This window comes from Kogia breviceps, chromosome 9 (assembly GCF_026419965.1).
Source record: "Kogia breviceps isolate mKogBre1 chromosome 9, mKogBre1 haplotype 1, whole genome shotgun sequence".
NCBI classification, from domain to species: Eukaryota; Metazoa; Chordata; class Mammalia; order Artiodactyla; family Physeteridae; genus Kogia; species Kogia breviceps.
In genome coordinates this window covers 18,900,204-18,909,834 of record NC_081318.1, presented here as the reverse complement: position 1 = coordinate 18,909,834, position 9,631 = coordinate 18,900,204, and the positions used below count along the sequence as shown (strand labels likewise).

The 9,631-nt window shown below is 43.4% G+C and overlaps 1 protein-coding gene across 2 annotated transcripts in view; it reads left to right on the top strand.

The window, feature by feature from the left end:
- The first annotated feature begins 2,678 nt into the window (after positions 1-2,678).
- The window catches only part of LRGUK (leucine rich repeats and guanylate kinase domain containing), a 114,829-nt gene continuing 107,876 nt past the window's right edge, over positions 2,679-9,631 (top strand). For both annotated transcript variants that reach the window (XR_010842080.1, XM_059074411.2), the window contains exons 1-2: positions 2,679-3,000; positions 9,309-9,416. Coding sequence is in view for 1 of the 2 variants with exons in the window: in XM_059074411.2 (XP_058930394.1) it covers positions 2,680-3,000; positions 9,309-9,416 (429 nt within the window). In the remaining variant the exon portion in view is untranslated. The remainder of the gene's footprint in view (positions 3,001-9,308; positions 9,417-9,631) is intronic.

The following is a 9,631-nucleotide window of genomic DNA, read 5'->3' as shown; positions in this document are numbered from 1 at the left end:
TCCTTTGTAAAATGGGGATATCAATTCCTATTTTGGAGAGCAGTTGGAAAAATTAACTGAGACATATCTACAGCATTTAGCACAGGCCTGGTTTACAGTGAGCAATGAATAAATAGGAGCAATTATTGATGTCTTATGCTAATAGGAAAACTTGACAAAATATTCCCTCCCCTCCTCTCCCTCCGTCTGCCTAATTCTGTCTTCTCTACCTGGTAAAATAACTTTTATAGAGACAATGCCTTCTATCTTGATGCCCAGAATTCCAAATTAGGGGATCCTATTCATACAGTTCCAGCATAGGGGGTATTTTGGTGAACTAGCGACAGCAAAGATTGAGCAAGGAGAGGTGTTGACTTTAATTCCTGCTTGGCTGCTAACAAGTCAGGTGAGTTTGGGCAAGTCATTATCCTTGGAAGGCCATCAGTTTCTTCTTCTATAAAAGGGAGAGTTGGGATAAGGTGGGCTTTTAAGTTCTTTCTAGTTCTGACATGCTATGATTCTATATGAAAGGGTTATTCTCTGAGTTGTTTTATTTATGTTTAAGAACATTTGCTGATAACATATTTTTTTTTCTGAGACATCTTTTGTACCTTTATCTTGCCTCACATTTTCCACCTGCAAAAGTGGTAGTGAAGGTAGACAGTGGAGTTGGTCATTCTAGGTTTGGATTTCAGCACCACTGCTTGTCGTTGGGCCTAGTTGTTTAAATTCTGTGGGCTTCAGTTACCTCATCTGTTGAATGGGGATAGACAGAGGGTGGTAGATGTGCAGATGAAAAGAGAGAAACATTTAGAAATATATAACTCCAAAGGCTATAGTGTAATGTCCTGTAGGGCATAAACCAGTTTTATCTCTAACCTAGTGGACTTATTTTAGAATGTCTCTGTTTTTGGACTCTGAATACCCTGTTAACGTCTTACTGGTTCCCTCATAAATTAATGTGTTGAATAAAATCTTTCACACATGTTTCTATTTTTGTATGATAATCATCTTTTTAACTTTTTGAAATTTACTCTTTAACAGGTCCTAACTAACTCTGCCTTAAGACACTTTTCTCAATAGAATGACACTGGCAAAGCTTGCTTTGCTGAAAATGCTGATTAAGTTATTGAAAACTACAAAAAACACACTGGGTTTCCATTTTTATACTTTCTGCCCCCTTCGTCCTTATGTCAGTTAGCTAGCCAGGTCCTATGGGGGTGAGGGTAGAGAAAAATCCCTTGGAGGAGTTTTTTTTTTTTTTTTTTTTTTCCTTGTGGTATGCGGGCCTCACTGTTGTGGCCTCTCCCGTTGTGGAGCACAGGCTCCGGACGCTCAGGCTCAGCGGCCATGGCTCACGGGCCCAGCCGCTCCGCGGCATGTGGCATCTTCCCAGACCGGGGCACGAACCCGTGTTCCCTGCATCGGCAGGCGGATTCTCAACCACTGCGCCACCAGGGAAGCCCCCTTGGAGGAGTTTTTAATCCACTGGAAAAAAAGAAGCAGGCAAGCAGTAAGATGAGCCTAGCAGAAAGAGATACTTTCATTATGGCCTTTACATTTATGACTAGCAAGATAATGAAGGAAGGTAATTCTGAAAGCTTTCTCTCAGTTTTAATGGGCCCTCAAGCACTGAGAAAGATAACAGTAAATGGATGGTGTCCATAAGAATTTTTTTCTCCTTCTCCCCTGACAGCCACTGACAAAATGACAGGATCATTTTGTATTTGCAACGGATGTCATTGAAGCATGGAGAAAAGGCCGTGTAAGGCCAGGAGGATGAGGGTGACTTCCCCACAAGGATCTCTATTGTCATCACTATGGCAATAATAGTTACTATAATTTTCATTCTGCTTTTCTATACAGTGTCTACTTTGTGGAGCTCAAGGCTATGGGATTTGGGTCCCATGAACTCACGCTAGCATAAAATCATGCTTTGAAATCTTGCAAGAGTATTTTAGAAAACTGCAAAGAGAACCTATGCAACAAGATAAAAATAATTACCAATGCAGGTCATTGACTAATACAATTATTTATGCGATGCTAATAGCTTTACAGAGGCTTTCAGATACAGTGTCAGTTTGACAGTCGTTTGTTTTTCTCTCTGTTTGGATTGTTAGACCACTGCCAGTTTTTCTACCCAAGGACATGGCTTATCATTTAGGTGTAAAAATGTAAGTTAGTTGCCAACCAATTCTCAGTCGTTGTCTGGTAGTTTCTCTTTATTATCCGCAATATGGACAGGAACCATGCCTTCTATTTCATTTATGCGCACTGCACTCTGCATAGAGTAAAATTTCAGTGTTATTAGCTTTCCGACAGACAGCTTTAGAGACACCTAATACTAACTCTGCGTCCGTGAATGAAGTAGGATAGGGTGCTCACCGGTGATCTCAGGGCGGGATGAAAAATATCTAAGAGGGGCCTCGAGGTTGAGAGAAAACAGTTGAACACAAAAAAGGGGGTGCAGAGAAAAAAGGTGAAAAACGAGAAAGACAAGCAAAAAAAACCCCAGCGATTGAACGGACTAAAAAGAAAACACACACACACGCACACGCGCGCGCGCGCGCGCGACGGACAAAAAGGAAAGGAAAGTCGCGAAAGCGAGGACGCAGGGAGGGGCGGAGACTACAGCCCCCAAAATCCCCTGCGGCGCTTCCTCCCCTGGAGTCCGTCTCCTAGGCAATCCCGGTAAACAAAATGGCGAGCTCCGGGAGAGATCCCCAGTTGCCGAAGCCTTCGTCTCTCCAGACAGGCGTGAGCAGTTCACGAACTGGAGCCCAGTCGAAACTGCTGCACTCAGAAAAGGAACGTCAGTCTTGCTGGCCTCCTTTTCCCATGGGGCAGAGACCGGAAAATACTTTCCGCAAAACCTCCTCCTACCTACTCCAGCAGCTCATTCACTGCTATCAAGAGTCGGACGTGGACGGAGATTACGGAGACCAGGAAGAGGGCGAGGGAGAAGGCGAGGGCAAAGTGGAGTTCGAGGAGTCTTCAGAGTCCGAAATGCTGAATTTTGAGGTGTGCCTTCCCCCCCACCCCTTACCTCCTCACTTCCTTCTCCAGCGGTCGGACCCTTCACCAGCCTGCGGCTGAGCGCATTCCTAGGGCTCCTTGCCTCTAGGAACGCCTCTTCCTTACTGCTCTGAGACTCCCCCTCTCTCCTTCCCATTTGTTACCTCTCTCCTTCCCATTTGTTACCCAGTTTCCTCACCCTTTGCCTGAAATATCTTCACGTTTATCCTTTATTTTTCGTTAGCACATTTGATTTCTTAAGAGTCAAGTTACACAGCATCGAAATAATCTAAGTGCTTCCTCAAAGACCAAGTGACTTGAAAGTTTTTACATGGAGTATATGATGCATTATACAAACAACACACACTGCTCACTGTGAGAGTATTTCAGGATATGGGGAATGTTCCCAACATTCCCATCTGTAATGCCTCGTTGGCAGCTTGGCCTTTCACACTAATACAGATTCCCTCTTTTCTACAGTACCTCTTCTAAACATGACCCAATTCCACTTCTTACCCTTATAGCATCCTGTTCCTTCCTTAGCCGGTTGCCTGCCTTCTTATCCCTTTCCACTTCACATCATGTCACTTCTTTCTCTTGGCTTTCTAATACATTATTTGCTTTCTTTTTTAAAAAATTTTTTATTGGAGTATAGTTGATTTACAATGTTGTGTTAGTTTCAGGTATACAGCAAAGTGAATCAGTTATACATATACATATATCCACTCTTTTGATTTGCTTTCTTTTGATAAACTGTTAGGTTTTCCTCTTCGTCTTGCCTGCCAGGAAACATAACTTTTTTTTTTCTTAATTCAGTATTTTTCTTAATTTCAGTAGTTTTTCTTTAGATTAGGTTTTTCTCTTCCCTTTCCTCCTCCTTCATAGTATAAATTGCTTCAAATTATTTTCAGAAGTAGATATAATATAGAGAAATAGAAAGTTTCCAACATCTGTTCTGTGATATTCTTCTAGCATCCCCTCTGCATCATTGCACCTTTTCCTAATTACCCTTCTTTCCCCCTTGAGGCCAAACAGGTTTCTCTTTGTTATGCCTGTTCTCTTTCACCATCCCCTTTCCTCATTTGTCTTATTTTTTCTTGTTCTCCCCTCTGTAACTTGCAGTGTCTTCTGTTTCTCTGATTCTGCCATTGACTACTTACATTGTGTCTCCACTTGGGTTCCCTTCTTTTGTAATGTCCTTTTGTTCACTTTCCACATTTGGCCCATTTTTTTCTGCCCTCATCCCCCCCCCCCCATTTTGTCTTCTTCCACCTCCTTCTACATGGCCTAGTTACACATCAGTTTTGCTTAAAGTGGACCACAGAAAATTACTACTTATTTTGTTCATCTTTTGTTGATTTACTTTGCCATGCTTAACAGTGAGTACTGGAAAACTGTAGCGATGTTTTTACAACTTTGAGGTGTTTGTATGGCTTCCACCCCAGAGGAATCAACAAATGAATCACCAGATGATTCTAATTAATGCATGTTCTTTGGCTGTGGGGTTCATTAGTACCATTGTTAATCTGTCTTCAGTATGCCATTAACAAACCATAGAAGTAGGGGGTTGACTTGAACTAGTTAATCCTTTTTGGTTTGTAGGCTTTTATGTGGAAAAAGTATATTATTTCTTCTATTTATATTCTAAAATTAATATTTGTTTTGTGTTCTCACATTCTCTTTTACCTTTTTATAGTGTCTCATATGTTTTGATATGCTGAATAAACCGAAACGTTTTAAGAGGAAACACCTGGACTTTTATGTTCAGTGATTTATTTTCCACATCCTAGCCTGATTAAGATTTATAATGCTATGATGGTCAAAATGATTATTAAGTGCCTATAATGTAATTAGCCTCAATGAACTTGAGGGAGTTAGGGCAGACCAGCTGTTCAGAATATTGCCTTTGGAATTCAAAGATTTGTATAAAGCCTTTTGTTTGTTGTGAGATTTTGAGCAAGTTACTCATACTCTCTGTGTCTCATCTGCACTACAGGAATTATAATACTATCTACCTCATGGAGAGCTGTGAAAATTTAATGTGATCCTATGTGTAAACTACTTAGCACAATATATTATTTATACTGTTACTAATACAAGGAATAACTTACCTGTTCTTATCTACTAACTACAGCCCATCAAGTGACTTCATTAATTTAGGCTTCCTTGAACAAACATTCACAAATGATTACTATATAGGAAGTACTCTGACTATACAGGGCAGAAGAAATGTCTGGGCCTGTGATATGTTTCTGCTGCATGAAAACCACTGTTTGCCAGTAACTTTATGTGGATGATAATGCCTGCTCATTGGATAGTTATGAACATCAAATTTAACGGGAAGGTCTATGTTGAAGTTCTTAACCCAGCGTCTGATACAGTGCAGGCTCTCAAAAAATTAGAGATGTAATACATAATAGCTACAGTAATGATAGAAAAAGATGAGAGTGTGACAGAGGACATACGTGGTCCCAGCTCTCAAGGTGAGATAAGAGTGAGTGTTCATCCTATGAAGAGATGTATACAGATGATAGCCAGGCTGCAGGGATGGCGGAAGACTTGAAGGGAAGTAAACCCTTACTTGGGTGCAGAGGTGGTATGTGGGCAGGCAGATGGCAGCTTTTCCAAGTGGTGGGTTTTAGGGGAGAGCAGGAAGGCAGATGAGGCAGGGGCCAGATTGTGGAGAGCTCTGTGCTGTTGTAGGGACTGTGGACTTGACTCTAAGCATCAGGGAACTGCTCTTGGGGCCGAGGGAGATTAGATAAGCAGATGGTAAGCCTGGAGGCAGGGAGATCTGTGCAAAGAGGAACAATATCTATGGGGAAGAGACAAGGGTCTGGATTAAGGCAATGGGAATGGAAAGGAAGCTAGAGAGAAATAAGTATTTAAAATATTTAAGATGAAACACTAATTGAATATTGGAAGCCTAGGGTGACTGCTAGGTCTGTGGCGTGTTCCGGGGGTAATATTGGGGCCACTAACCACCGTGGGAAACAGGGACAGGTGGAGCTGTGCATTCAAGAGCTGGGTATGTGAATCGTAGGCCTCTGGAAATCAGGAGAGGAGGGCTCAGGGTCAGAGACGTGGAAATCATCAGCATTGGAGTCTGTGAGATCATCCAGGAAGAGAAGAAAGAAGAGAAGGAGAGGGCCAAGAAAAAAACCCTGGGGACGGGCTTCCCTGGTGGCGCAGTGGTTGAGAGTCCGCCTGCCGATGCAGGGGACGCGGGTTCCTGCCCCGGTACGGGAAGATCCCACGTGCCGCGGAGCGGCTGGGCCCGTGAGCCATGGCCGCTGAGCCTGCGCGTCCGGAGCCTGTGCTCCGCAACGGGAGAGGCCACAACAGTGAGAGGCCGGCGTACCGCCAAAAAAAAAAAAAAAAAAAAAAAAAAAACCCTGGGGGTACAGGTATTTCAGAGGCAGGAAGATGAAGAGGATTCAGGGGAAGAAACTGGAAAAGACTAACAAGAGAAAAAGGAGAAGGAAGAGAGCTGAACAGGAGGGAAGCCAGGGCAAGAAAGGGTGTTGAGAACATTGGAGTGGGTTTTGCCACCAAGAGGTTAAGTGGAAAGAGGCCCAAAAAGGGCTCATTAGGGAGTTCCCTGGTGGTCCAGTGGTTACGACTTCGCCTTCCAATGCGGGGGGTGCGGGTTCCATCCCTGGTCAGAGAGCTAAGACCCACATGCCTCGCGGCCAGAAAACCAAAACAGAAACAATATTGTAACAAATTCAATAAAAACTTAAAAAATGGTCCACATTAAAAAAAAAAATCTTTAAAAAAATAAAATAAACCCAACAAATTATTAAGCCTCAAATAAATATTTCTTTAAAAAAAAAAAAAGGAGTTCATTAGCTTTGCCTATTTGACAGTCATTGGAGACCTTGGCCCATGTGGATTTTGTGATGTGAAGGCAGCGGCCTAAGTGAAGCAAGTTGAGGCGTGAATGGGAGATGAACCAGGGGGAAACTAGCTTGGCTATTAAGGGAAAACTATAGCTATAGCTAAAGGAACATGCAGGACTGAAGAGAGCCCTTGTAGGACAGGAGGGACTCACGTGCTCATAGAGCTGGAGAAGTGACAGCTTGGAGAATGACAGTGGGCAAAAGAGGGCAACATTGATGGTCCCTGAACACAGTCTCTGGGGGAACAGAGGGTGCTGGACCCTGAGTGTGGAGAAGGAGCCGACCTCCTCTGAGACCCCAGCAAGAAGCATCAGGACAGGTGCCCGACGTGCAGGGGCTGATGTCTGATCATTCCTGCTTTGCCTCAGAAGTGGAAGAGAAGGACTGAGAGGGTCCCCTGCTGAGAGTGAGGACAAAGGAGTGGAGGCATCTGACAGCTTGAGGAGAGGGCTCAATGGCTGTGTTTTGAAAAACAGATGTCGACCTACTGTAAATAAGGGATCCTGTAGTTTCTTGTTTCCAGGAAATGGAGGGGGTGGGCCACATGGAAAGTTTGGGAGGGAAGGTAACACTCTCTCACCTCCATTCCTTCCCAGGCCTACTATAAAAAAATTGCAACTTTGTTTAGAAAAGTAGATCTCTTTCCCCCATTTTGTGAACAGGTTGGTTGGTATGGATGAATGAAACATTAAGATGTGGGATTTCTGAGTTCACCAATTTGTGCTATAACAGCTGCCATTTATTGGGGACGCTTGCTGTGTTCTAGGCACCACGCTAAGAGCTTTATGTTCACAATTAGTTTTCATTCTCTCCAAAACATTAAGAAAACGTAATAACATATCTTATTTATAGATGAAAAATTATGAGTCTCAGAGAAAACTTTATGTCCCAAAGTCATATATCCAAAATGGCAGATCTGGGGTTCAGACCTGCTGGGCAGTATCTCCGTGTGAGTGATATTTGCTTCCCTGGGATAGTGGAAATTGGGGAGGAAAGAAAACTCTTTACAGTAGTACAAGCCTGCATACTTATGTCCTTAGTACGAGAAGCCAGAGCAGCATCATCGGTTCTTGAATTAAGATAGAAGACCTGAAAGGCTATTTCGCCATCATAGTCCATATCCCAGTTACATTGGTCAGTAATATTGGCGTGACTGATGTGGTTACTTGTATTTTGTGTCCTCATGCTGATGTTAATGTGTTGGTCATAATGGAGCCGAAGGCAGCACAAACACAGCACTAGTCCATCTATTATCTGTTCTATCTGTCATTATTGGGGGAGGGGTGTGTTGGGCCACCACTGGTCCATGATGTCTATACACTAAGGGCCAACCTCCTTCTACAAAGGATATTACCCTTTTAATTAATCTTGTAAATTGTATGAATCCAGCAAAAGTAGCCAGTACAAAGTGAACTGAGGACCTGTTTTGTCCAACAAGAATACCGGATGTAGAGAAGTAATTGCCTTAATTTGATGTAACCATCCTTCGGCTTGTGGACAAGCAGTCAAGTGTAGTGGTTAGAACTGCCCTGGATTTGGATTTGGATTCTGGCTCTGTCACATACTAGCTATGTGGTTTCAGGCAAGTTAACTTCTGTGAGCTTTAGTTTCTTCATTTGTAAAATGGAGCTAAGCGTACCTCCCTCAGGACTGTCAGGAGGATTAAATGAGTGGACCCATTGAGAGCTCTTAGCACAGTGACCAGAACAGAAGCTCTAAATCGACGGTAGCTATCATCACTAATATTGACGCTTCTACTGCTACTGTGTTAATTCTGCTTTGAATACCTAATACAAGCAACCACCTGCAAGTTCAGCAGCAATACATTGATTTGATCGATATTTTCTTAATCATATGTAATATGTATGGGTCTTCAACACAGTTTTTTTTTTTTAATTACCATTTCCTTTATTTATTTATTTATTTATATTTATTTATGGCTGTGTTGGGTCTTCGTTGCTGTGCACAGGCTTTCTCTAGTTGCGGCGAGAGGGGGCTACTCTTCATTGCAGTACATGGGCTTCTCATTGCAATGGCTTCTCTTGTTGTGGAGCATGGGCTCTAGGCGCATGGACTTCAGTAGTTGTGGCACCGCGGGCTCAGTAGTTGTGGGTCGCAGGCTCTAGAGCACAGGCTCAGGAGTTGTGGCGCATGGGCTTAGTTGCTCTGCAGCATGTGGGATCTTCCCGGACCAGGGATCGACCCCGTGTCCCCTGCATTGGCAGGTGGATTCTTAACCACTGCCCCACCAGGGAAGTCCCAACAACACAGTTTTCTTTGGGGCCGGTAAATTTTGGAAGGCTCAGCTCCCAGGCATGTAATATAGTAAATAAGTGCTGGATATGATGAGATGGCTTACTTCTTTTCTAATGGAAGTCTTTCCTTTGTCCACTTCTCTGGGTTTTTTTGCAGGGAGAACTTGATGGGTTCCTGAGAGAGGAGGTCGTGGCTGAGAAACTCTACGAACTGGGGCGCTCAGGCTCTGGGACTGAGCAGGTCTACCTCAGTCTGACTTTATCAGTGAGTATGAGAAGGTCACCATTATTGGCTGGCTACATCTTGACACTGGTGGGACCACATCCATTTTCTCTGGTACTCATAGCTTTTTTGGTGGCCTCCAAATCTCAGAGTCTTGCATGTGATGGAGAATGGCGAGGAGTTATTTATGTTTGACATCAAAGAGCCCTGGCCAGTCCAATAATCAGCCTCCTTGCCCCCCGCCAAGTTCCTTTGTT